This window comes from Poeciliopsis prolifica, unplaced genomic scaffold (assembly GCF_027474105.1).
Source record: "Poeciliopsis prolifica strain line A6 unplaced genomic scaffold, Auburn_PproV2 SCAFFOLD018, whole genome shotgun sequence".
In the NCBI taxonomy this organism is placed as follows: domain Eukaryota; kingdom Metazoa; phylum Chordata; class Actinopteri; order Cyprinodontiformes; family Poeciliidae; genus Poeciliopsis; species Poeciliopsis prolifica.
Genome location: NW_026562393.1, coordinates 168,284 through 195,299, shown reverse-complemented (window position 1 = coordinate 195,299; position 27,016 = coordinate 168,284). Strand labels below are relative to the sequence as shown.

Sequence of the window (27,016 nt, the reverse complement as noted above, 5' to 3'; positions counted from 1 at the left end):
TAAAAGGTTTTATAGCTATCAGTTGGAAAGTTGTCTGTTTTTAGCATTGATGTCCATCATTTTCAATACAAGTGACTTAAATGTCATTCATAACAAAATACTTCTGTGTCTCTAAAAGAAGATGTGCTATTTTCTCGTCTACAGTTGCTGCTTTACAAAAGATAATACTTTTTGCTTGCACGTTTTGTTCTTTAAATGTATTTTAAAACGGGCTACAATTTGACACCAAGCAGGACTGAAGCATCTTGGGGAGAAAAAACAATTTTATATGTTGTTTTTTTTTTTTTCATTTCAACCTAATAACGTTTTACCCTCCAGCGCTTTCATTCTGTAATTTTCTTCCAATTTCCTGAACTTGCGAATGACACAATATCAAAATGTGTTGTCATGGATTATTTCTTTCTTGTTTTCTGGAGTTTTCCAGGCTCAGATTCCCCAGACTTTTTTCGGTGAATTGTTGGCACAGTTTATGTCCTACTGCAAATATTTACACAAATGTTGCTCAAATTACTATTCATCTAAAAAAAAGAGGTATTCAAACCCCAGTGTTTCTGTAGTCAGACAGGAAAAATCTGACTTTAGGATTCAAATGTAATTAAATGTTTGTTGTTTTTTTAGTTTTTGCTACCTGCAGGTATCAAAATAAGTTTTGTGACTCAAATATTATAGTGCCAGTGCAGTCACCTGTTGAATGTTTTTTGTAACTTAAATGTTTGATTCTGGCAGAAAAATATATTTTTGATTACATATTTATACAGGATTTTATGGAAAACTAAACATTTTCAGGCAAGGTGTGCTCAATTTTGATATTTTACTCCATACTGCAGTTTTTGTTGTTTTTTTTTTCTTTTTGAACAACCATTAGACTAATTAATTAGCAATTAGTCCTACACATTGCACCAATAAATAAACATAAAGCAAAGAAGATACTACTGGTTTCTTCTTTCATCAGAAACTTTTTTTGTAAAATGTGAATGATTCCTTCAACAACAACATACTTACATGTAGCAACTTCCCTGAGGCATTCCATCTAAACATAAAAAAAAAGTTTAAAGAAAAATATAAAATTTTTATACAAAGTATTTTCACGTTGGTGGCACTGTTGCCTTGCAACAAGAAGGTCCTGGGTTCCATTCCCGGCCTAGTGTTTTTTTCTACGTGGAGTTTGTTCTCTCCTAGTTCCCCGGCTTCCTCCTACAGTCCAAGAACATGACTGTCAGGTTAACTGGTTTCTCTAAAGGTGTGAGTGTGTGTGTGTGTGCATGGTTGTTAGCCTTTGTTTTGCCCTGCGACAGACTGGCGACCTGCCCAGGGTGTACCCCGCCTCTCGCCTGAAACGTCTCTCTGGAGATAGGCACCAGCACCTCCCGACCCCACTAGGAGCAACGATGTAAGAAGATGAATTTAAAGTATTTACAAAATTATGAGAATTTCTGTCTCTCCCTTGTTTTCTGAGCTGTAACTGAAGCTTTGATGAATGCAAAACACACCGCAGGGTGCCAGGCTAACAACCCGTCACAAACCTGGGTCGGGTTCAGACAGACAGAATGAGTAAGACAGGTGAAGAATCAAGGCGTTTTCAGCGGAGTCCGTTCCACTCCAGTTCGTCTTCGGACTGAAGAAGACATGAACCAAAGCAGCAGACAGCAGTGTCTTCTGAAGACAGAAGACACAGCAGTGTCTTCTGAAGATACTGCTGTCAGAAGACACTGCAGTGTCTTCTGAAGACACTGCTGTCTGAGGAGATTCTCTTAACAGCACAGGGAACATCAGACAATCGAGGAGGCTTCCAAGTTTTCACCGCTTCTCTTTACTATTAATAAGCTTCCAGAAGCTGAGTGTGTCTGACGGCTGATAATGCTGTCTGATGACTCAGATCATATGCGCATGCCTCCACCTGTCTGCCACTGTAAAGGTGATCTGCAGAGAGCCCTGAAAGCCAGACGTGCCACTACGGTCTGCTGAAATGTGTGCCAACATACGCAACCTGCTGCCGTCAGGTAATACCAGTTAGTGACTGGGAGGCTGCTTGCGTGTGTGTGTGTGTGTGTGTGTGTGTGTGTGTGTGTGTGTGTGTGTGTGTGTGTGTGTGTGTGTGTGTGTGTGTGTGTGTGTGTGTGTGTGTGCGTGTGTGTGTGTGTGTGTGTGCATGTGTGGCAGGGAACGTTTGCGTGGATTTACAAAAAATTCCCGGTGGAGTGAATTCTGCAACTCTCACAAAATGTTTTAAATGTTTTTTAACTCAATGTCAAGCTGGGAAAGTATCAGCAATGACCTGAGGGAAGCTGCTGGGAGATGATTATCAGACAATTTCACTGGACAGTGGAACAAAAAATACATATTATGGCTAATAATCCCAGGAGTGGAGATCCTACTTGAAACATCCAAACTGAAAGATTCAGGATTGCCTTAATGAAGACACTGGCAGCAGTATAGGAGCTAACGTGGGCTGGTGGTTTGGACATCATGTCTGAGGCTCTCTGTTGGACGTACTTAGTGGTTTCTGTGTCAAACATAATTTTTTGGATGTGCCTTGTACGTTGGCTGGTGATCCTGATTGTTGTTCCCGGCCAAGAATCCCATTTAACCGGCTTCAGAGTTGATTTTAAACTTTTGGACTCATTCCCATTTTTTTTTACAGCCTTTTAAAGCTACCCGTTTTGTTCCTGAACAGGTCTGTCCAAGAAACTACAACATTAGAATTTTCTGAATAAAATTTCTGCCTCTGCCGTTCAGTCGTAGTGTGGGTCAAACGTAGCAAGTAGGCACATGTGGCCAACAAAGTTTGGGTTTTATTTTTTTGCCCTTTTGCATCGCTTCAGCAGGCGTTGACCCGAAGATGACCCTTCCGGATGTTTCACTGTCTTTGTCTGATTAAACTTTGACCAGTTCCTCTGAGGATGATGCAGTTGTGTTCTCAGTATCCGTCATCCCGTGACAGACCACTTCAGGTGCTGCTCCTCCGCACATGAAAGATGTTTTCTGGCTCATGCACAGATACCAAATTACATCCTGAAAACGTTTCATCAAAACTTCAGCCCGATTCTGGCACTGATCTCTTCCACTTACGGGAAAGTGTTTAATGATCAGCAGGTGCAAATAGTTTTGATTTTCAGACAGTTTCTTTCAATCCACCATGTTTGACACACAGACAGAGGGAAACAGCAGTAGGTTCAGTTCACAACAATGTCTTTTATTAACAATGTCCAGAAAAACATAAAATACAATAAACATTAGATATCCAGCAGGGGGCAGCAGAGTTGGTCAGATTAAGAGTGTACATTCCATTAGGACTGCAGGTCTTGGGTCAGGGAAGGTCACACACTGCCCCACAGAGTTCTCACTGTTTAGCCCTCTCTGAGGGGCCCGCTTGATCGACTCCTGCCCCCCGACAGGGACTCACTTCAGGAATATTCCACCTCTGCTTTTGGCTCTGAGCAGAAATCTGCATCGGCTTCATGGAGCGACAGCATCTGCGTCCAACATCCATGGCTTTTCTGCTTGCAGTGTTCAGTCAGGGTTAACGTTGCCTGCCTGCCTGTCACCCACGCTCAGTTTGAGTCTGCCTTCAATCGGCGTCTGGGAGCCGGAATTTCACTGGAACAATGAAACGCATTTAGTAGTTTAATGAGTTGGTTTTCTGTGAAATGCTCTTCTGGCAGATATCAAGTTTGTAAAATTTCCCTCTAACATCTCGTGGGAATGTAATCGGTTGTTTTGTTGTTGTTGTTTTACATAGATTTAGTAAATTGTCATCTCAAGGCATTTTACTCAACAAACGTTTTCAACTTTCAGAAAACTCCGGGAAGCACCAACAAAGCTGAGGGGCTTCATTAGGAACACAAGGAACAGTGAGATCTTTTACATATGATGCCGTCTGATCATTAAGGCCATTAATTGTAATTTTAAATTGTATTCTGGATTCAACATGGAGGTAATAATGAAAAGGTGAAATTGTACTTATAAAAATTTACAATGATCCAGCTTTTAAAGATCTAGCTAAGAGTTTCACTGAAGATTAAAGAAAAGGGCCAATCTTGAGGATCTTAAGTTCATGGACACAGAGTCACAACAACACAGCAATGAAGTTTTCCACATCGACCTCTCTCTTTCCACACTTTCCTTTAGTTATGGTTCAATCATGAGCTGAAGACTTAATAACTAATAAAACAAAAAAAAAAGAGTGTCAAAGAAAACAAGTTAAATATGTTCTGGAAGAATATGTGAGCGAGCATTGGTACAATTTATTTTATATTGACCGGCTAGGCATAATTTTTTTCCACATTTTGGGTGGTTTTAAGAGTTATTGAAGAAAGTGATGTTTTGATGAACAAAGAGAGAAATAGCCATTAAAACTCACGTGAGCTGCAGAGCAGCTAAGTCTAAGAGGTCATAAATCAGCAAATGGGTGCATTTTGGGGTTTTTTTGAATTTGTGGCTGCTTCAAAACAGTTTAAAGTCTGTCAGTCTGTCCAGTGTGGTTTTGTTTCCGATTTTCAAGGTTGCGTTATGGCCCAGGTGTGTGCAGAAATAGACACAAATATTACTTAAGCGTCTTCAAATTAAAAAAAAAATAAAAAATGCCGTTTTGTAAAATTTAACAAACTCGTTATTTTTCATTAACTTTTTAAAAAATAAAACTGCAATGATTTTATATTTTTCCGAAGCATTTTAATTAATTATTTATATATAGAAAAATCCCTTTTTAGTTGCCATTTCCAACACTGTCCACTTGGTTTGTTGGCTGATGTTTCCTGAGGATGATACAGAGACGCCTGCTGGTAGGAGACAGGAACTACACAAAGGGCGCCCAGTTGTTAAGCTTTATTTCCCCGAATCCTTCAGACGGCAGAGGCACACAGGCTACAAGGAATCTGAAGCTAATCAGCCGACATGAGCACCAGATCCAGATCAGATATCACATCATGAAAAAAAACAAAACGTATTTACAAATATAAATAACACATAATTCAAATTCAAAACACACTGCAACAATGTGTGTATTACAAATGGTATAAAACTGGTTTAAGGGATACTGGGACGTTTCCGTCAGCTTACATCAGTACTGTGCTTAGTGCGGGAGATACTGTCCACGGTACGAGTCAGAACAAAAGAGTTCACATTCAACACACCTTTGGTCCAAAGACGGAACGCGGAGAACTCAGATGGGAGTTCTCCGGGAGAAGCTCAGACATAGAAAAAATGAGGTACAGGATAAACGCGAGAGTCAAGAGTCAAAATCTGGAGAAGAGCATGAAGGTTTGAACAGATCGCTGGTGGGAAAGCTGGGAGGTGGCAGTGGAAGTCCAGCTGAGTCCTGAGGACCTGCAGAAGAGTTATTGATGTCCGTCTGATGGTGTCAAGACAGCATTTATACAAAATCCTACTTCAACACAGACTGTTAACCTTCAATGATGGCTGACGGTGAATCGGAGTCAGATCCTTCTCGCTCATTTCAAATCAAGGAGAAAAGACTGAGTTTGAAATGAGAATAATCATTTTCAAACAGTTTGTCCTAAAATCCGAAAAGCGGCATGGAAGAAGATACATCTCAACAGTGTCATTACAGAAAGCTTAAAGGACCAATATTCGTTTCTTTGGGGTGATTCATCAGAGAAAAAAAAAAGTCCTTAAAACAAAAATACATATAAAATTTATATTTAATTCAAGTACGTATAAAATTCAATTTAGGAATGAGAGATTAAATTTTTATAAGAAGCCTTCACTAATGATCCAGGTCAGAGGTAAGTATTTTTTTCGAGATCGCCTGACTTCTTAAACGTTGAAATTAACTCCAAAATAATATCTGCAAAAATGTATCAGAATCCCTGACCGTCCCTAATTAAACCGGTGATGATTTTCTGTGCGGTACAAGAATTTCCTGGTTCAATATTTCACCTCAAAGTCGAACAAATCAAACAGGGACACGCCCGAAGTGAGCTGGCCTTACAGCGAGCAGAAGTCAGAAGAGACGAAGTGGTGACTAGAAGTTACGAAGATGGATTCCTGGTCGTTTCACCTCTTCGCCATTTAGTACCTTCACGACTCCGGTCATTTCGTACACAACTAGCTCAGGGCAAAAGGGAGCAGTCGGGTGGGGGTTGTTTTGTGTTGAAATTGCATCAACTTGTACCAGCCAGGTTGATGTTTTGTACCTGCTTTGCCAGCCAAAGAGGTTGTTTTGTATAATCTTCTCCTAGCTTACAGAAAGAAAACGTGATTGTACATTCCCAGTAAGTTTCTAACAGCAGATCAACATTATTTGTATTTAGCAGTTGGCATGAATAAAAATAAGAACCAAAATAAATGAGAATAGAGTAGAACTTGAAAGTCTCAGATAATACCACCTTTAAATTATAGATTTTTTTCTGATAATTTATCTTTGTTATTGAGAATAAATAATTAACTACAATGAACTGACATGACAATGACTAAGTATATGGGTATGAACTGGGGAACGAGCGAACTGACCTGGAACTACTAACAACCAAACAGTGTCGAGCTTTATAGGCATCTGGTCTCCTTTGTAGCCACACAACAGATTACTGGCCATCTAATGAAATGTAAGGAACCTTCTGGTACCAGTCCTTGTAAGGCTTGCAGAAAGCCTGAAGAACCCACAATGAAGACCAGGGTCACAGATTTTGGCTTCTTGGAAAGAAACAGACTAGAAGCTGATAAAAACAGTCATGAAGATAACAGCTCAAGCCAAAAAAAACAAAAGGGAAACAACAGTGAAGATGAGTGTCTACTGAGCTGATGTGAGGACATGATTTAGTTTCACTGATGCTACAGCTTCAGCTTATATACAAGAACAAAACAGGCTGGAGTTAATCGGTTAATATTTCCCAGCTTTAGGTTTGTAAAACTACACCACTTGCTGACATGAACTGAGAATTGCAATATAGAGTTCCAGGTGGCATATTAAGAATTATATTACTTCTTTTACTCACCCATTTTCGAGGCATTTCACGGATAAAACCTAACTAAGGGTGGAAACACACCGCAGACTTATCCAATCCTCTCCACCACCTGGAACTGCTATCAGTAACAAAATATCAGCATATCAGAGCAGCACAGACACCTCCAAAGTCTAGAACCTGACCAGGTTTTCCTAGTTTCCCGATTGATGGACTGAGAACCCCTCAACCATCGCAAGCACGGTTGTAAAGGATAACCCAACAACCTCAAACAAACCTTCATAAGCTGCTCCGTTAAACCTGATCAGGGTCCAACTGCGGTCTGACTTGAAAAAGGAACTTATTCAGAGTTCCTTCCTTAGCAGGGGCTGAAACGAGATTTCCGGATCTTTTTCTTTCTTTTTAGTGATTCCGGGAGTTGAAGAATCCCACGCTGGTTGGCGACTCCTTCACAGTCACCGTGATGAAGTTGGCCGTGACGTCAGTTACAAAGACATGCTCCATGATGCTCCTTGCCGGCCTCCAGTCCGTTTCCGTGTCCGACTCGGCGGCGTTGCTGCTGACGCTCGGCCTCGTGTCGCCGGGAAACGATGACGGGTTGTGTTCCGACTCACTGCTGCTGGTGTCGTCCGAATCGCCGGTGCTGAGCTCGTTCAGGTTGCGATTCTGAGAACTAGACCCGTGTTTGTGCTCCTCCTGCCTGCTGCCTCCTGTGGGTTGCATTCTGCTCCGTCCAGGTTCTGCGGCACTGGGCCCGGAGCGTTGCCCACCGGCTGTGGTTCCTTTGCCGACGCCGCTGCTGCGTGAACCTCCTTGCAAACTGCCGCTTCCCGGAAGCTTACCAACACTCTGCAAGTTGAGCGCTCGTAGATTCAGCGCCTGGCTGGTCCGCTCTCTGGGCATCAGTGAAGGAGACTGTTTGGAGAAACTAGAGTTCTGTTGTTTGTGTTGAACCAAGCCAGACTGACCGTCCACGCTGTCGTGCCTCCTGTGGGTCAGCGGGGGGCGTTGTGCCGCTATCGGATGTCCTCCGAAGCTGCTGTGCAGCCCGAGAGGCGCTGGTTTCTGAGCAGATCCTTTAAAGGTGTCCGCTCTGACGCTTCCTGTTTCGGAGACGGTGCGTCGCAGTTCAGATGGCTTCTGTGACGGACTGCCTTTGTTGTGGGAGGACGAGGCGGACAGGGAGCGGCCGGCCCAGACGCAGTTAAGAGATCCGGGTTTGGAAGAAGAGCTCTGAGAGAAGGAGGAGGCGCCCTCCTCTCTGGAGCTCCGGCTCAGCCCGGGGTAGGTGAAGCTGGCTGGCTGCAGGGGCTTCTTCACACCGGGCCGCGGCTCATCTCTGGGCGACCTGATTGGCTGGTGGTGGCGTGGAGGAGAAGGAAGACTCTTTCCCTGCCGCAGCGCCTTCAGGTCCGGGTGCAGTGGCTTCCTCCCACGCTTCTTCTTACGTGGCGGATCGGGCTTGGCCAACAGGATCTGAGGCCGCTTCTGGGGCACGGGGTGTACACGAGGACTCTGCTTGGCCTTCTTCACATGATCGTCGTCATCCTCCTCGGAGGAAGAGGAGGGCTCGGATGAGAGGCCGAAGGAAGAGGAGGAGGAATGGCTGTCCTTGGTGTCAGCAGGTGGAGGCTGAGGACGAGATGAGGACGAATGAGCGGAGATAAAGACGAGACAGCGGAGTAAACATGACAAACCAATGTGGTTCAGTTACCAGGATTTTTCTGGGTCGTCCTCTGGGCCGTTTTCCTTTCTTCTGAAACAGAAGTTCCCGTTCTTGTTCCCTGGAAAACAGGCAGGAACAAAGATTGGATCAGGTCTTCTAAATCCAGTGTATCAAAAAGAGATTAAAACCTTTTGTTGTTGGTAGAGGTGCACAACATATCTACTGGTGAGCAGAATCTGACCCTTATATACGGTAACTACGATCAGACAGCAATCCTCTTCAATAAATAAATGATCTATTAGAATGCAGCAGTCAATACAAACTTTTTTTTTTTAATATGAAGTTGGCCACAGCTATTATTTATTTAAAATTGAACAAAAAACAGTAGCTCTGTAATGTGATGTTTTCAGGCATGCAAAAAAACTACATTAAAAAAAAAGGAGTAAAAGGGACAGGCTGCAATTCTATTCAGCTTCTTTGTAGTCCCATCCACATCCCGTTAACTGTAGATGTTCAGTGAAATTGTTTTTATATTACCGATATTTACCATGACAAAAACAACTACAATGCTGACATTATTTCCTGCTTTATTTAAAAACACCCCAATCCTCAATTGTATCATTATCACAAGCACAAACAAACAGCATGTCGTCCAAGCCTGACTTATTGGGCCGTTATGTTGAAAAGCTCAGAAACATGTTAACGTTGAGAATCCCTACCATTTTATTTTACTATGAACATAATTTAGATGACGTCACGTTTTTATTATATCCAGGTGGTGGAGGGAGAGAGACAGGATTCTGCTGTCCATGTTCAAAAACAAAAATGCTCATCGGTTAAAACTGGAATTGGCAGGCCGGAGCGCTACCAAATGTAATAGGCCTTAAACTCTGTGAACAAAGCAAGCTCTGATTAATTATTTTGTTGGGATTGGAAAGATTGTTTTTTATTTGAAATGTTTTTCAGAAAAGAAAAAAAAAACAACCAAAAAAACAACATTGTTTGTTTTATAGCCGATGGATGCTATAAAACAAACGTCTCTCACCTCTTATGAAAAGCTGCCAGCAACCTCGGGTCCAGAATGTTCTCTTCAGGCTCCCAACTGTTGTGCCTTAAGAAAAAATAAATAAATAAAAAAAACATCAGTAATCAGCTTCAGTCTCTCCAGATAGTTTGTACACAGATAGTTCATTCTAGGAAGGAAATCTGTGGTGATTTTCCATCCAGTGCTTCCTCCTCCCCTTCAGCATTGGAAAAGCCAATAAAATAAATCAAAGGACACAGCTTGATTAAAAATAATTTGGCATAAAAACATGCAATTAGTGTTTACAAAATTCCCAAATGCTTATAAAGTTTTCCTATAAACAAAAACAACCGGCAGCAAACTGTGTGTCCAGCATAAAGAGCATGCAGTTCGAGCCTCTCGCAGTAAACTGAACTTTAACTGGCTCAAATGGCATTTTGATCAATTTTACAGTTTATACCAAATCAAAATGTAAATGGTATTAAGTTTCAGGGTTTCCTCCAGTGTATTATAAGCCTGGCGGGCCACCAGGCTTTACTTGTGCCCCCCACTCTTGCTTATTTATTTCTTTTTAAAATGTTTGCATTTTTAAAACTTTATAGTTGGTGATCAGGTATCAATATTCCAATCTTTCAATAGCACATAATTATCAAATAATATCTTCAAATTTCTTATCGACTTTAAAACATTTTTTAACTCCGAGACACGACGGGCCACAAAATGAACGACTGCCATGGCACCCAACCACTGGGATGAGCAGGTTTTCTGGTTTGTACATGAAACAAACAAACAAACAAAAAACATCATGTAGGTTTTACAACTCTAGACAAATTGTATCTCGTAAGATATTTGCAAAAACTTGCTTCCTTGTATAATAAAGGTGGTAGATATCTGCACTCATTATTAATAAATTACAATGATCAAAGCAAAGCACCTAATTTTGGCATGTCTGGACATGCTATGAAGAACAATGTCCAGATTAGCTATTCCAATGTCTAGAGTAGATTATTGAAGAAAATAAACTGTTCAGTTCTTTTTTTTTTTTTTTTTTTTTGCATGCTTACAGCCAACTGAAGGCCTAAAGAGTTATAAGTATGTAAGCGTGTAAGCTTTCGGACATTTCATAAAAGGGATTTACTCATTAATAGTGCTTCCAGACCACCGATCTTAATGAGAAGTTAGATTTGGGCATTTCTATATGATAATAATAATAATAATAATAATAATAATAATAATAATAATAATAATAAACACGGCTGAGATTGCAATTCAAAATGTTAAAAGATTTTAGAAAAACAGAAATAAAGAGGCAACAGCACAAAGCAAAAGCAGGCTGATTACTGGTTCAAAGCTAACATCCAACCAGTTTCTTCTTACAAGTCCAAAACAATTAATGTTTTGACAATTTTATTATTTTATCTACATTAATTTCAAGTGTTTTATTTGTTTGTTTTATTTTTTCGTGCTCGTTAAAGAGGTCTCTGATCGAAATATATCCACATAGTTCTGGTCTGGTTCACATGTCCGACTGAGGCTGGAGTTAATACTAAGAATCCAGCTGATATGGGTTCGGAAGGTACCACCGGGTTCCTGGCCCGCAGCTTAGACAACCTCTCTGTGTTAGCAGTTAGCAAGTGGTTCTGGTTTGGCTGTGAAACACGTCCGGAACCGCGGTTTAAACGGCATATTTGTGAAAGCAGTCAACAGCCAGTACTAGTTCGGGCGGTACCAATCCAACTGGCAATATAAACACCGTCTTTGTGTTAGCAGATAGCAGCTAGCCGCAGCTACTCACTTGGAAGACCAGCCTCTCCACTTCACCAGATACTCGAACTTTCCCTGCAGAGACACCCACGGTAAGCACAAGAACCGGAACCAGAACACACAGAGAACCATGGACTCACGGTGGAGTCCGGTTCTTACCTTTCTCTGCCGTTTGCTGAGGATACACTCAGCATCGAATACCTGGCCCACCGTCACCCCCTCCATCACTGCTGCTGTCGCACGGTCTGGACTCTACCGGCCCCCGTAGCTCCTTGTTATGTCCGACAGTAACCTCTGACCATCTTTCCTTACGGCTCACTTTCTGAACACACATAATAATCACATTGACACCTGGGGTATTTTTGAGGTTATTATTTATTTATTAAACATTAAACTAGTTTTTTGTTTGTTTATTCGTGTATTTACTTAAAATTAATTATACTTGTCTGTTTGCAATTCAGGTTTTAATAAATGTAAAGATAGTTTTTATTAGAATATATCGATGAACGTTAATCTACAACCATTTAAAGTTTATAAAGCAAATATGTCAAATATGTCTTGGTGATTTATATATGCAATTGGATAATTTATTTTCTGACTTGAATTCATTTTTTTATTATTTATCATTTTATACTTATGTGATTTAATATTAGTCGTCCTAATATTTAGGATTAGGAGGACAAATGTCGATTTGTCATTTGTGTACTAAGCAGATTATTTCCTCCTTTCTTTCTTTGTTTCTGTAAGTCATATTATAATATTGTTCTTTTTATACTACTTTTAAACGCCTACATGTTTCTTTCTTTTTGTTTTTTGTATTAATTATTCTACTGGGATTAAATTTGTATTTTTTCATTTCTATAATATTTTAATCATTTACTTTCCCCATTCAACAAAATTGTGACTACAATAACGTTCCTACAGAGGGCAGTAATGAGCCAGACGGGCGGAACTGCGTCTGCGGAACGTCTCTTCTTGCGGTAGGAGCCAATTTCGTGTTGCACTGCTGAATGTTTGATAACCGCCTGTTTATCGCTGAGCTGCTCTTCACAGGTAAATATACTTCTAAAACAACTGAACTAGTTATTTAAACTGAACTGACGATTTGTTTAAACTGAGTGCTTATGTTTTGTTTTGTATTTTGCCTTGAGTTCTGGTTGCAGGTTTTATTATTTAGTGAGGAGAATAAACACTGACTTCAAGTCAGATTAGATGTATGTTCAGACAGGTAAAGGCATTAAACAGCTGATTTGAACTCTGACTTTATCATTGTGAGCTCAGCAGAAAATTTTTCTTCTGTTTCAAAGCAAAAGGGAGACAAATTAGTTGACAACAGACAGAAATAGCGATTATAGATAAATCAACTGGAGAGACACAACTGTACCCATTACAACATTTTGACTTGTAAAAAGATTTTTGGACTTTTTCCAAGGTCAGAGTCAGTTCCTCAGACTTTATTCTTTTGTTCATTCTAAATATTCATTCTAAAGACCACGGCTTTGGTCCCGAATGCAGTGTACATTGTGCTCTGTTTGAGATGCAGCCGAGCCCCTCAGGTGAGATGCTTCTGCCTCTACTGCTGCGTCCGTCCCTCTCGCCCCGGTTGACGGGATGCGTCCGGGCGCTTCACGGCATCTCTCAGAGGACCCTGCTCTCCCAGGGTGAACACTTGGTTCGGCGGCGGCCCACATCTCGCCTCCCGACGAGGAACCACAGTAGAAAATCGAGGGGTCAGGAGGAGGAGTGGAGGACCAGGAACAAGACGGTGCTGACATACATTGCTGCTGCCGGGGTGGGAATGATCGGGCTGTCCTATGCTTCTGTACCTCTGTACCGCCTCTACTGTCAGGTGAGACGCATGTACAGAAACACACACAGTTGCCGTGGGCCTGTGTGACCTCTCCGCTTTCCTCCCAGTCGACGGGGCTAGGCGGCACGGCTGTTGCCGGACACAACACGGATCAGGTGGAGACGATGAAACCGGTGAAGGAACGCATCATCAAGGTGACCTTCAACGCCGACACGCACGCCAGCATCCAGTGGAACTTCAGACCGCAGCAGACGGAGATCTACGTAAGACTTTCCGCTTGTGCCGTTGAACTTTCTGTCAGAGAAGACACGATCTTCTCCATGTTAAACTTTTCTCTTCTCTCCTCGCAGGTGGTTCCGGGCGAAACGGCGCTGGCCTTCTACAGAGCCAAGAACCCGACAGACAAACCCATCATCGGCATTTCCACCTACAACGTGGTGCCCTTTGATGCAGGGCAGTACTTCAACAAAATCCAGGCGAGTTTCAGATTGCTTTCTCTCTGCAGAATGCAGAAACTTTTTTTTTTTTAATAAAACAAAGATTGAGGATTAGAGCAGAGAGGAGACCCTTTGCTTCCCCCTGCAAACTCTTATCATCTGAGCTACTACTTCTCTTCAGCAGGTATAGGGAGGATGTGTACAATACCACACTTTTAAAATGTTGAAAGTATTTTTTGTTGGTTTGTGAAGTAAAATTTCTATTGATCATATTGTCACCTTACAAAAATAATGGCCTAACTCAATATTTTGTTTTGCCAAAATCTTCTTTTGGTAAACAAAAAAAAGAACTCAATCAAGTTTGTAGTTGTAATCTGTACATTTTAAAGCATTGTAGATGCTGAATTGAAATGACCGGAGAGTAAAGCCTTGAGGAACTCCACTTGTGATCTGGTTCCATCCATTAAAAACAAAAACAAAACCACATGACTCCATATGAACAGGGACCTTCTGTCTGTTGCTTGCAGTGTTTCTGCTTCGAGGAGCAGCGTCTCAATCCTCACGAGGAGGTCGACATGCCGGTCTTCTTCTACATCGACCCGGAGTTCGACGACGACCCGCGGATGGCTCAGGTCGACACCATCACGCTGTCATACACCTTCTTCGAGGCGAAGGAGGGACAGCCCCTGCCTCTGCCCGGGTACAGTTACAGATGAGCCGAATGCGGAGACGTCCGCCGGAGGAACTGAAGGCTGGAAAGAGTCTCGTCATGTTCGTTCTATGAACAAATAATCTTCCACCTTCTGACGACCCTCCATGATAATCCGAATGTGATCATATTGAGGCAAAACCGCGCCTTGCATTCAGGCAGTCCAAGATTTGTGTGAAGGTTTTGTTTTTTGTACTTAATTGTACTTAATTTTCTGTGCACACATATTAAGAAGAAGAAGAGTTATGGGTTACGGTGACTCTCATCCGGTCCATTTGATGCCTTAAAAGCAAGAAGCAGCAGAACTTGAAACTTGCTAAAAATTCAGACTTCCGCAACATTTCTGGTGCTGCTGAAGGACTGGATGCTCAAAGCCGTCGAGATGGAGCTTCACGTGAATATTTATTTTCAGTCACCTGTCAGGAAGCGGGTCAATAAATCCTGATCTGCGCTTCCTCCCGAAACATACACCTGTGATTCCTGTGGTTCCACCCGAGTGCTGCTGGTTTTTCCATCCAACCGCCTCAGACTCATCCAGCAACGCACTCCTTCTGGGGAAAAATATAAACGTCGTGATCTGCACATATGCACCACGTCTGTCTGTGTTTGGTTTTTCTATTGCTTTTTATTTGGTTTTACCCACAAGTGGATTTCCCATGTATGCATAAGAATGAGTAAAAAAAAAAAAATGCATATAAATATATTTCTTTATGTTTAACTATCAGTTCTGGGATTGTTCATGAGAACATGGCTCAAAAGGGTGAACCAGCACAATTTTAGGCAGATGATCATGTTGCCATGGCTGATTGGTGAATAATGTGAAATTCACATAAAAAAATAATTTAAAAAAACTAAAACGAGAAGATCTTCAGAAAAAAAAAGTATAAACAAATGGTAGGACAATAAAGACGCGTTCTGTCATTAAAAACATATAAATCCTTCATTGCTGAAGTGTTTTCATGCGTTTATCTGGGCTGTTTTTCCTCTGAAATTGCTGTATTTTAGCAAAAGCAAAATAAAATCAGAAATAATTTTTGAATGAACATGCTTTAATTTTGAAACCTCAAACGAGAACGGAAGAATAAAAATTGATCGAAACTATTTTAATTTGGTCTCAAAAGCAGCCAGTCTCTCGGTCAGACAGCTGCTGCTCTAATTGATGTCTCTCTCCTCCAATCGGGATTCGGGGTTGCCCTAGCAACTCAATTGTCGGCCCAATCAGATGAAAGCAGGCAGAAACCCATCCCTACTCTCTCTCTCTTTCTGTCTCTGTCTCTCGAGCTGGGAGGCGAGGACCGAGTCCTCGAAGAGCCGGACCCGAGCGGAACCGCGCGCCGAGCTGTTCCAGCTGCAGACGGAGGGGGGCGTGGTGGTGCGCAGGTAAACGCTTGTCAACGACGCGCGTTTTTATTTACTCCTCTTCCTCCTGGTGGGCTGCGGGGGGGGGAAGAGGAGGCAGAGAAGAGCACAGCTCGTGATGGGACGCGAGCCGCGAGGATGAGCCACAGAACCAGCCCGATCCGAGCCTACGACTTCCTGCTGAAGTTCCTCCTGGTGGGAGACAGCGACGTGGGGAAGGGGGAGATCCTGGAGAGCCTGCTGGACGGAGCGTCCGAGTCCCCGTACGGCTACAACCTGGGTGAGTGAGGGGGGGCTGGGGGAGGCGAAACACATCCGATTTTAGTTAGTGTGTGTGTGCAAAGTGGAGTTTACTGTTTGAAGGCTTACCGTGGAACGACGCAGTGTTATGTTGGCAGGTTTTCTCTAATATTTTCCTTCCTGTGACTAAAAAAAAAACACACAAGAAACAAAACAATCCTGCAGGCTTTCTGAAGCCCTGTCAGAGTTTTTACTTAGTTTCTGTTTTCCTCATCACACAGTTCCAGTCTAGTTTCAAGGATTTTTTTAAATATATGGGCTATATATACTAAGTACTAAAAGTGTCCAGGTAAACAACTGCCTGAAGCTGCAGGTCTGAATTGGAGAGTTTGAGGTTGCAACCTCGACCTCAAAATCCCATATGAATGAACATGGTTTATGAACCCCCCCATAGAGGGTTTAATTAATTAGTTATTACACTGGCCTTCTTCTGCCACTTTATGCACCACCAAACACACTAATAATGGCACAGGTTGAATGTGATTGTAGCCGTCAGAAATGCCAGTTAAATAGAAATCAGATGTCCAAGATCCCTTGCAAATAATTTGAACTGAGGACAAAAAGAACCCACTATGCATTTTAATGAAAAAAACAAAAAAAACTTATAAATCCCCCAACTCCATTGAATTAAGAAATGCAAAATACGGATTCAGCATTACATTGAGAAATCTACAAATCCCCTTTTTGCATAAAAAGTTTTACACCAATCAGAATCTGTGTATTGGATCTACTTCGTCCCTTTCTGTGTGTGTGTCTATGTCGAATAATCCACTTAAAGTGCAGACAGTTAAATTTGTGGTCACCAAGAAATCTGATTCTGAAATTTTGTACCATTTTGAACATGGGGCTGGAGGGTTATGTTTTACTTCTTAAAAACAGGGAAATAACACTTTATTTTAACGAAGCCTGTGAGTCGTAAATCAACCATCAGCTCCTTGCAGGGCCTTTCTGGGCATATGCTGTGTGCAAATGGAAAACTTGTTCAGGATACAAAAAAACAAAAAAAACAAATCAGAGAACTCTTTTTCTGATCAGTTTCAGTCCTAATAAATCACAGAACCGTTTGTTCCTTCCGTTCTGAAGTCGCAAACTACAGAAACGCATATTAGCTTGGTACGATCATTTTAACTTAGCGGAGCAATTTGACAAGTTTGTCTGCCTGAGTGACAGAGTATTGCTTCTCTCTTCTCCCCATCTAATGCGGGAATCACCATAGCAAGTAGCGACTGACTTCTATTCTGATGAATGAAAAGGTCACGTATTGTGTTTCAGTCGTCCAGTCAGGATTTTATTCACAAACTGTTTCGTTACTCCATTTGTTGAAACAAACTAAAGTTGCAAAGTTTAGTTTGTGTGGCCTTTATTTGTCAGTAGCTTTACAGGAAGAAAGGTAAGAACAGCAGCCATTTTTCCATCCAGTTGTCCAGAAAATTTTAAAAAACAGAAGAAACTTTGGAGCAAATCAAGCAAGGCTATGTAAAATCATGAATTTTTTGGGGGGAGCGTTTTTCCTTTCCCGTTGCGGCCAAGAGTTTCCTCTTTCTGGCCTCTCCTGTGCTGGAGGTTTGGATTGGGAAGGTTTGCTACATGTGAACGTACTTGGTAGATGTGTTCCCATCTCTCCTTTGGCACGCTTCTTTTTTTCGGAAGAGCCAAAAAAAGGAGGGTTTTTTTTTGTGAAATTGAGGAAATTATTTTCAATTGTGCAGTTTCCATAAATGCTTTCTAATAAATGCTTCACAATTCACATAGTAATATCCCTACTTACTTTAGCCTTAATTGACCCTAAATCATAAACTCAAAATTTTAGAAACATTACAAACAATTTTAAGATTACAAGCTAGTATTTAAAGATCCTTATTCAGCTCTATTGTAACTGAAAAAGTGAAGATGCCATTTATGTTTCAGGCAGTTTGATTGTGAGTTCGAGTTTATACGAAGACTTTAGGTCCATATTTCATATTTAAAGTCTTGCGGCATGCAAGGTGCTAAATGTCTGTTATGTTGACAGAACCAAATGCAGAAGGCAGTGTTGATGTGGCTTTCTCTGTGTCGTTTTGACGGGGAACAAAAGCAAAAAGCAAATAAATCGGTCTGGTGCAGCCTTCATATTGCAGCAACAGAGAAAGCTTTTCTGAGCAGCAGCAGCAGCTCTCTGCAGGGAGTTGGGTCAAAGGTGACAGGATGATGGAGAGGAAAGCATGGCTGAGGCATTTGAATTATCCTCTGAAGAACAAACCGAAGGACAAAATCTGTTTCTGCAAGAGTTTATTGGAAATTTAAATGAGATTTTTCTAAAAGAGAGAATGGGGTTTGTGTTATTCGTGGGAACATCTGAATATAAAGACAAAGTGTTATAGGAGCTTAAGATTAATTTTAGCTGTGCATTAGACGGACAAATAATGTCAGTCATTGTCTTTGTGTCTTTTACAAACTGCCTGTACGCTCCAGATCTGGAATAAGTCATCAGCGTTTTATCTTGCAAATCTGTTAGTTCTGTTAATTAAAGGGACAGCGCACCTCTTTGGAGATGAGCTTAAAGGGTCTGTGGTGCTTTAAGATGGCTGGAACTGTCTCGGAAATGATCCCTGCCGTTAGCTTGGCTCCTCGGTGACAATTCCTTCCCGGTTCTCCAAACTGAGGTCACTGCATGGGAATTTCTGACTGTACATTCTCACCCCAACCAATGGAAATCTGGACTATCCATTTAAAACGGAAAGTACTCTGAGTTGCCGCAGGACTGCAACAAATTGACAGATGTCTTGATGTCTCTCACTACGCTTCTACAACTTTGACTTGCATGTTGTGTTTTGTTTTTGTGTTTGAGTTGATTTTATTTGCAGCGCAGTTGGTGGAAAACTGAAGGGTTTATCCTTGGATTTGCTGCGTTTCTGGGTCATGGCAGCAGACAGAGACATAGCTGTGGTCCACTGTCTCTCTGCCAGAGGACGACTGACTCTCTTGAGGTCCCAGAGGGGGGCCCTCCGGGCCTCTGCCAAGCCCAGAGCAAAGCTGCTATTACAGGCTGCCAAAAAAAAAACAAAAACACACACACACACACACACACACACACACGGGGAAGACTTTATTACTGCCGACGTGAGCGTGGAAAAATGCTCGCAAACACCGATGGAGTCTGCGCTTGTGGATTGTATTGGAAGTCCGAAACATTCTGCTCTTCGGGACCAAACGGCTCCGTGTGTGACTGTGAGTCGCAATAAAGTGAAGACGCAGCAGATACTGCCGGGGGAGAAGCTCTCACTCACTCACACACCCACGGCGTGCGGGCGGGTGTGATTTGACCTTGATGAAAACACATTGCTGTGTTTGGATGAAACACGGCGCTCCGTGACAGTTCTCATCTGAAGTGCTTCTCCGAGACTCATCTCATTGCTGCACTTGATTCATCAACAGATACTACTTGTGTGTGTATTTTTAACCATTGTGCCATTTTCTTTTTTTTTTTTGGGACCCATTTTTTTGTAAATGTCTGTAACCACCAAACAGGCTGTTGGACCGACCAATCAGAGCAGGATTAGCTTCGTATTGGCACAGACTTTTCTAAATTCTCACACATGATGCATTGCATCAACGTGGAGGGAAAACATCGTATATGGCCACAGACTGTTAGACTGGAGTTTGGAAATAACATGCTTGGTTTTTTTTATTTTTTATAATTGCTCTCTTTGGTGCTCCTAATTCTTAGTCGTCGTTCTTATTCTTAAAAAAAAAACATAATAATTTTAGTTATTAGCGTTTGCTCACGACTACTGTATTTTAATTAGCTTCTCTTTTCCCAGCGTTTTACTGGACGTTAGTCACATCTCTCGGCTCCTAATTAGATTCACCTGATACCTTCTCCCTGTAATTATCTTGTCTTCAGGCTTCAGCTTTCTCCTTTGTTTTTTTTTTTTTTGTCTGCATATTTCTTGGTTCTTGTCCACGTCTGTCCCTTCTCTCTCTCTTTCTGTCCTGTTTGTTTTGAAAGTTGGACTATTCGATTCTGACTCCTGCCTGCGGTTTGGCTCCGTCCCTCACACACAGTCAGTGCTTTAAACTGACTCATGTATTCAAGTAAACAATGAAACAGTTTGTTGATTTTATCAGATACATTTTTACCTGAAAAAAAACAACAAAAAAAAAACAACATGATTTTGAATAAAAGGACTGATTTTCTTTTATTTTTGCCACCTTTGACCATTCTGATTGTCTAATATAATCTTTTTAAATACAGGTTCTATCTGGTATAACAGGCAAATTAATGTTCTTTTTTCTTTTTGTTTTGTTTAGCTACCTGTCTCATTCTGATGCGCTTCAACCTGCCCCCTCTGTTGTAGCATATTTCACATAATTGCATTACATCACTCTCGGTGTAACAAACTGTCCACCATCCCTCCAAACTCGACGAAGCGTTACATAATCAGAGTGTGCGGCCTTTGTAAAGGCTCTGATAATTACTATGATACAGGAGACAAGATGCTCACTGCTTTTGTTCGTGCAGGAGGAGTCCCAGGACAGAAGCTGGATAATTACATCTAATCGGGAATAAGGGGGGAATACATTTTCCGTGGTTTGGCTCCGCTGTTAATAACCGAGCATCACTGTCGGGAGTCGGACTGCTCCGAGTTCAGATGCTTATCAGTGAAATTCCAGTGGAAATTCATGGATGGGTTGGGGAGATTACAGAAGCAGGCAGACTTAATAGCATCACACTCACATGCTGTTATTACAGCACTCCAAATAATGAGAGAATACATTAAAGTCTGACAAGGAAACAAATTGGTCATATAAATCAAAAAAGAACTGAAGTGTGCTCATTATTTTTATTCTATTATTTTTCACAAAGTCCCCACCCACCTCCCAAAAAATAAAAAATAAAAAAATTTCACTCATGCAAACTACAGAACAGTAATAGGTATATTACTGATGCTCTGTTTGCAACATATGGAGGATGGCGCCATGCAGGTCCCAAAAATATATTTATATTTTTTTGTTTCCATCAAACATCATGTTTAGTTTTAAATTCATCCATCCATCCATTTTCTAACACCCTTGTCCCTAGTGGGGTCAGGAGGGCTGCTGGTGTCTCTCCGGCTAACGTTCCGGGTGAGAGGCGGGGTTCACCCTGGACAGGTCGCCCGTCTGTCACAGGGCAAGATTAATTAATTTATTTATTTATTTTTTTAAATCTAACAATGTCAGGTCTGAGCAAAAATCCTTCCAGCTGCACAGCATCCCAATCCCTGGGGGAATAATTATTTGAACATGCAGTGGCTCAACTAAAGAATAATATGAACAAAGAAAGAACAAAATCAGTAGCTCAAATGTGTGCGGGAAGCAAAATCTGGAAATGTGAACGCGGAGGAGATAGAAATTTTGTAAAGAAAAGAAGACTGAGGAGACTATTGTTTGTTTTTTATTTTTTTCTGTTGCCCTGCTGCGTTTCAGGAATCGACTGCAAGACGACGACCATCCTCCTGGACGGGAGGCGAGTCAAGCTGCAGCTCTGGTATGAAAACACGAGGAGAACGGCTGGCTGTTGTTCAGCAGCCGTCCTCACAGCGTGCGATCCACAAGCAGAGAGGTTGTGTAACAGCAGAGCAGAGGAGGTCCTGGTTCGGTCCAAAAATAAACAGCAAGCATGTGAGGCAGCTTTGACTTGATAGAGATTTGGTTTTGTTTTGGTTTTGGTTTTTTTCCAGGTGACGCAGCCTCAAGCTTCAGCTTTGATTTAAATTGTATTTATATCAAGGCCCAGCGCGAGAGACAAGCTAAAGTTTGCTCTGCAGTCATATTACGAACATGTTTTTCTCGCTGGTTTTGGTTCTGACGTAAGAAGATTAGAAGTGACAAATCCAGCATTAGGATAAGGTTTTGTACATCAGAAGTCTGAAATCTCAGAGCCATCCAACATAGCGAGGTCTTCAGTAAGCAACACATTCAGCCAGCAACTCCCTTTTGCCTTAGTGCTTCCACCGAGTCCAGATTTGGTCCTGTGGCACTGTCCCTGAAAGCATGTGCCGCCGAGGAGCAAACATGTTCAGAGGATCTCCAAAATTAAGACGATTGCAGAGCCATCCGACAAGTCAGGTGTAGCTACTTGTCGTAAGAGGCTGTATCCACTTCGAAGGGCGGGTCGATTCATGCATGACACGGTCGTGTTGGACCACCTAGAAACCAGCAACCCGACTGGACGTGGTCTGACAGAAGACACCATAAACTCTGGGTTTATGTAAGCGTTTCTTTGAGGATCAACTGCTGGTTTCTGCTTTGTGGAGCGCTTAGTACCAAGTAAAAACTAGCATGTCTGAACTTGGGGAAACGTAACAGCTGGGTCGGAACCGAGAGAATCCAGTCAGAAAACCAAATGTCCCAAATGCATCATAGAGATGATTGGTGACTGCTCTGAACCAACTGCTGTCAGGCTGAAGGAATTGAAACATGGATAAGGTTGTAAGGTTTATCCATAAAGTGTATTCTATGTTTGTGTGTTTGGGGGGGAATGTTATTTTTCTCTCCTTATATATGTTTTTGTTTCAGGGACACATCGGGACAGGGTCGGTTCTGCACCATATTCAGATCCTACTCCAGAGGAGCACAGGTATGGATTGTGGAGGTTTCACCAAAGTTTCCCCCAGAAAACCTGCCAAGCGCTAGGACAGTCTCTTTGAGTTAAAAAAATGTTTGACGTTGACAGGAAATTTGAAGATATCACTTATGCGTCATTGAAAGATTGTCAGATTAATACCTGAACACCAACTATAAAGCTTTAACAATGCAAACATTTTAAAAATAAATAAGTAATGCCTAGCCTGGTGGCCCGCCAGGCTTATAGTACACTGGGGGAAACCCTGTTTCATTATTTCTCTGTCCCGCATCATGGAATTTATTCTTGAACACATTCGAAGGAGTCGAACCCAAATCCACAGCAGCTTCTGGCGGGCTCATTTTCAGGAAGTCCACATCTGATCGAATTAAAAATTTCTGGGAGCTCACAAACCAAATCTAGTGATGTTCCTGAAGAAACTCTAATCTACCCCAAGTTTATGTATAGTTGTACATTAAGAAAGATGTCGGTGCCTCTTCACCATCCCTGCAGTGTAAATCCGCAGTTCGGAGATTCGTCTCCCGGTGGAAAGTTGGGAGGAAAATACGCCACCTTTTCATCCTCAAACACTGTTTACACAAGCAGTCTGTCGTCATCTCTCATCAGACTATTAGTGGGCACAGAGCAGATATCGCCATAGCAACAGTGGCAGCGTTTCCATGGAGAGGCTAACGGATGCTCTTGAACCAGGAGTTTGTGGAGAAAACGGAGAAAACCTTGAACTGCAGCTCCCATCATGCCTTGCTTGCTGCTGCGTGCTGTAAATGACTGTTAGTTGCTTGCACGCAACATTATCTATCTCTGATGCCTGCAGAGGATTCTGGGTTGTCTCACTTCATTTATGCAGTCAAAGCAACACAAAGCAGTGTTTTAATATTCAGAGTCAGATTTGCTTGTTCTCCAGCAACTGCAAATTGAAACAAATCTGAAATGATGCCATTTAACATTTTGACACAGCGTTATTTGAAGTCTGTTCATTAAAAATGAATCATATGGATTCATTATCCATTTCTGCCACGTTTTGTGGGAACTTAAAAAATCATTTTGCGCTCTGCAGGGAGTAATCCTGGTGTACGACATCACCAACCGCTGGTCCTTCGATGGGATCGACAGGTGGATCAAAGAGATCGACGAGGTCAGACGGCGCGCGGTTCAGTGCGAATTCATGATTCTGGTTGAAAACCCTGTACATGCTCCAGTGCTCTCTCTTTTTATTTTATTTTTTTACCCAGCATGCACCGGGAGTGCCCAAGATCCTGGTCGGGAACCGCCTCCACCTCGCCTACAAGCGTCAGGTGACGATGGAGCAGGCGCAGGTGTACGCCGAGAAGCTGGGCGTCACGTTCTTTGAGGTGAGCCCGCTCTGCAACTTCAACATCACCGAGTCGTTCACGGAGCTCGCCCGCATCGTCCTCATGAGGCACGGCATGGAGCGCCTGTGGAGGCCCAACAAAGGTCAGAAGGTCACCACACACACACAGACACGCACGCACGCACACACACACACACACACACACACAGGGCTCAGGGGAGATTCAGTTTATGGTTTAGGTTTGAGCTGCTCTGTGCTGGACAACAACAGATGGTCTCTTAGGAAAATAACAGGCTTTTAAGGACATTAGAATAAAATGTTTTCACCGTAATTTAGATGTATTTAAAATATTCTTGAAAAGTTCGCTTTCGTCTTCATGAACATAGTTACGAATCATAAAATATCTTCTTACTTTTACAAAAATGTTTTTACTACTACTTTCTTTCCACAATTATGTTTCATATTTCAGATCTTACACTCTATTCTATTTTAGTTTTATTGTTTTTAACTATGACACAATTTTACATCGCCTAAAAAAATCATACATTTCATATTGGATGGCTTTTTTCCCCGATAGATTTTCTTGAGTAAATATTATATTCAAATAATTATTCAAGCATTAATTACATGTTTTTACGTTACATCTGTTTTTGATATGATTGCTTCATTGTTTAAGAAATGACGTTAGTCCTTACATTTGGATTTTTAAATGTTTTTTACCTTTAAGAAATGTTTATTCTCAAAAAAAAAAAACCTAGTAATTTTATTTATTTTGAAATGTTTTTTCTAATTATTACAAATGTGACTATTCAGACTATTTTATAGATAATTGGTTTTAATTAATCTTGTTTTCTGGCTTAATCTAAGTGTGACAGTCGTAAATTCACTTTTTTCTAATTGATTGCCTGAATTTTTTTGATGATCTGCTCTTAAATTTGATCAAAATAAACATGCAATAAAATTACAAGTTGACTACTATTTGATATAAAGCAGGGATCTCAAACTACATTCCTTGAGAACCAGTGTCAATGCTGGAATAACCACTGGAATAACGGACAACCTACGTTGTTGCAAAAATGAGGACTGATTTAAAATGAGTTTTAAAACTTAACGTTTTGTTGTTGTCTCTGGGTCAGTGCTGAGTCTTCAGGACCTCTGCTGCCGCTCCATTGTCTCCTGCACGCCTGTCCACCTTGTGGACAAGCTGCCCCTGCCCCACACCCTCAAGTCCCACCTCAAGTCCTTCTCCATGGCCAACGGTCTCAACGCTCGCATGATGCACGGACGCTCCTACTCCGTCACCGCCGCCGCTCACCACAGCGCCGCCAAGAGGAGTGGAGGAACGCTTCTTAAAAAGCCAAAACTGATCCGACCGCCGCCGCTCAGCCCGACAACGCAGGGCTGCAGAAACAGCTGCAAAATATCCTAACGGCAGCGGACGCACCAACGGCTGTGGACGGGACGTGGCTGAGTATGAAGCAATGTGTGAAGAGAAGAAACGGGAGGACGCGTCAAGTTGAACCTCTGACCAGAGAAGTTGGTGGCAAATTACTGAACAGCTTCTTCTTCTGCTCATTCATCGTGATGAGTTTAAAGACAATGTCAGGGAATCTGTTCGAGTCTGTAATGTAATATAGCGTGGCATTAGTGACTATTTAGTAACATTTAAATATAAAATATAAAAATCTAAATTTTTTTAACGTGAAATATTCTCAAAATGCCATCAAAGTTCAAAATGATCTAATTGTAAAAACAATTTATTTATTTTGATTCCAATACAAAATCAAAAAGGACTTTCCCTTACATATTTTCTTTTTTTCATGACTTTGCATTTTTTTTAGAATCTGTTTGTGATTCTTAGTCATTTACAGCTTTCTCACGATATCCCATAAACTCTTTTAACTGTAAGAAGAAAAGCTAAGCTTGATCATATAAAAACCTACGTTTGTCAAAAAAGAAATCATAAAAACGTACATTTTATTCTGTATAAGTTGCGTCCCACTTATTCTGTCATTTTCGCCTTTTTAGCCATTTCCTCTGTAATGATGCCTACTGTTAAAATGAGATGTGTACATCTCCCCTGTAATCACCAAAATTACAACTAACCATTAAAAATAATATATACATATATTTTTTTTCTTCTCACGTTAGTGCTTTGCTTACTTTGACGAGTCAGGTAAGAGCTAAACAATTTAATAATTCTGGCTTCTGCAACGTACTGTGGACGCAGAACTTTATTCTACTTGATGATCATCCAGAAGTTTAACTCTAAATGCTTCAACGCTTCATTTATGTTTGTGCACAGAAACCTTTTCACTTGTTCAAACGTCACATTCGCAGTTAAACCTCAACACAGTGACACTGCAGCGTGTAAAGCACTGATGTAAACAGTTAAAGTGAGTTTTTGGGCTAACCATGCATTGAGTGTGAAACTAATCTCCCATTTTTTAAATTCAGAATTGATTCAGTTTTTTAAACAATTTTCTAATTGTGCATTAACAGGAATGTTGGTTTAAAAATACGACCGATTTTTAAATTATTTCAAGTTATTTAAATGTAAATTATTTCTCATTAGGCCCGAGCAGCTAAGCGCTGCGAAGGCCTATTGTTTCTGTACTGTTTCTTATTATTATTATTATTATTATTATTCTTCCACCCAAATGAATTGGCTTTTTGGGGGCTTTATCATATTCAAAAACTCACCAAACTTGGCAGACCCGTAAAGGGAGTTTCAAAATTTTGTATTTTAAGGTCATCGCAAAAATCCCATAAGAAATGGCTCAATAGCGCCACCTAGAAATTTTCAAAGGACCCTTTGCTATTCACTTTCTTCATCGTAGAGACATGAAATTTGGTACACTTGTAGAGCTCCCCAAGATGCTCAAAATTTACAATTAATGTCATAGTGCAAGTATCACAGGAAGTCGGCCATTTTGGATTGAAGGTCCAATTTTGAGCCCATTTTTGCCGTTTACAGCCTCCGTATTTGATCGAACTCCTCCTAGGGATTTCCATTGACCGGCTTCAAACTCGGTCAGTCTGTTCATAAGGCATGTCCCATCTAAAGTTATCAAAACGGTGAGTTTTTGAGTATGCTGAAGGGGGGTT

General features: G+C 41.4%; 3 protein-coding genes across 4 annotated transcripts; 2 read left to right on the top strand and 1 right to left on the bottom strand.

Moving 5' to 3' along the window:
• Positions 1-4,809: 4,809 nt before the first annotated feature.
• Positions 4,810-11,618, bottom strand: LOC129368339 (chromobox protein homolog 2-like). Its single transcript, XM_055043271.1, has 5 exons — positions 11,534-11,618; positions 11,406-11,449; positions 9,632-9,697; positions 8,635-8,704; positions 4,810-8,552 (listed from the first exon to the last, which is right to left on the bottom strand). The coding sequence occupies exons 1-5, from the start codon at positions 11,597-11,599 to the stop codon at positions 7,323-7,325; spliced, it is 1,476 nt and encodes a 491-aa protein (XP_054899246.1). The 5' UTR covers positions 11,600-11,618; the 3' UTR covers positions 4,810-7,322.
• On the top strand, positions 11,396-15,369 carry LOC129368343 (cytochrome c oxidase assembly protein COX11, mitochondrial). 2 transcript variants are annotated; one of them, XM_055043275.1, is made up of 6 exons: positions 11,396-11,466; positions 12,299-12,427; positions 12,918-13,223; positions 13,292-13,447; positions 13,535-13,660; positions 14,149-15,369. In XM_055043275.1, exons 3-6 carry the CDS (start codon positions 12,936-12,938, stop codon positions 14,335-14,337), a joined length of 759 nt encoding a protein of 252 aa, XP_054899250.1. In that variant the 5' UTR covers positions 11,396-11,466; positions 12,299-12,427; positions 12,918-12,935; the 3' UTR covers positions 14,338-15,369. The 2 variants fall into 2 exon arrangements, with proteins under 2 accessions (XP_054899250.1, XP_054899249.1); XM_055043274.1 differs by lacking the exon at positions 11,396-11,466 and having other exon boundaries at positions 12,366-12,427; positions 12,912-13,223.
• Positions 15,370-15,616: 247 nt separating this feature from the next.
• Positions 15,617-26,036, top strand: rab40b (RAB40B, member RAS oncogene family). The gene is made up of 6 exons (XM_055043273.1): positions 15,617-15,969; positions 21,438-21,498; positions 22,530-22,590; positions 23,654-23,731; positions 23,829-24,051; positions 25,045-26,036. The coding sequence occupies exons 1-6, from the start codon at positions 15,828-15,830 to the stop codon at positions 25,335-25,337; spliced, it is 858 nt and encodes a 285-aa protein (XP_054899248.1). The 5' UTR covers positions 15,617-15,827; the 3' UTR covers positions 25,338-26,036.
• The last annotated feature ends 980 nt before the right edge of the window (positions 26,037-27,016 follow it).

Excerpts from the sequence above, each read along its gene's own strand:
- LOC129368339 (XM_055043271.1), bottom strand. The coding sequence starts at position 11,599 with ATGGAGGGGGTGACGGTGGGCCAGGTATTCGATGCTGAGTGTATCCTC. Across the intron at positions 8,705-9,631 it reads CTGGCAGCTTTTCATAAGAG|GGAACAAGAACGGGAACTTC; the intron begins GTGAGAGACGTT and ends CCTGTTTTCCAG. Across the intron at positions 8,553-8,634 it reads GACGACCCAGAAAAATCCTG|CCTCCACCTGCTGACACCAA; the intron begins GTAACTGAACCA and ends TCTCGTCCTCAG.
- LOC129368343 (XM_055043274.1), top strand. The coding sequence starts at position 12,912 with ATGCAGCCGAGCCCCTCAGGTGAGATGCTTCTGCCTCTACTGCTGCGT. Across the intron at positions 13,224-13,291 it reads TGTACCGCCTCTACTGTCAG|TCGACGGGGCTAGGCGGCAC; the intron begins GTGAGACGCATG and ends CTTTCCTCCCAG. Across the intron at positions 13,448-13,534 it reads CGCAGCAGACGGAGATCTAC|GTGGTTCCGGGCGAAACGGC; the intron begins GTAAGACTTTCC and ends CTCTCCTCGCAG.
- rab40b (XM_055043273.1), top strand. The coding sequence starts at position 15,828 with ATGAGCCACAGAACCAGCCCGATCCGAGCCTACGACTTCCTGCTGAAG. Across the intron at positions 22,591-23,653 it reads CCTACTCCAGAGGAGCACAG|GGAGTAATCCTGGTGTACGA; the intron begins GTATGGATTGTG and ends TGCGCTCTGCAG. Across the intron at positions 24,052-25,044 it reads CCTGTGGAGGCCCAACAAAG|TGCTGAGTCTTCAGGACCTC; the intron begins GTCAGAAGGTCA and ends TCTCTGGGTCAG.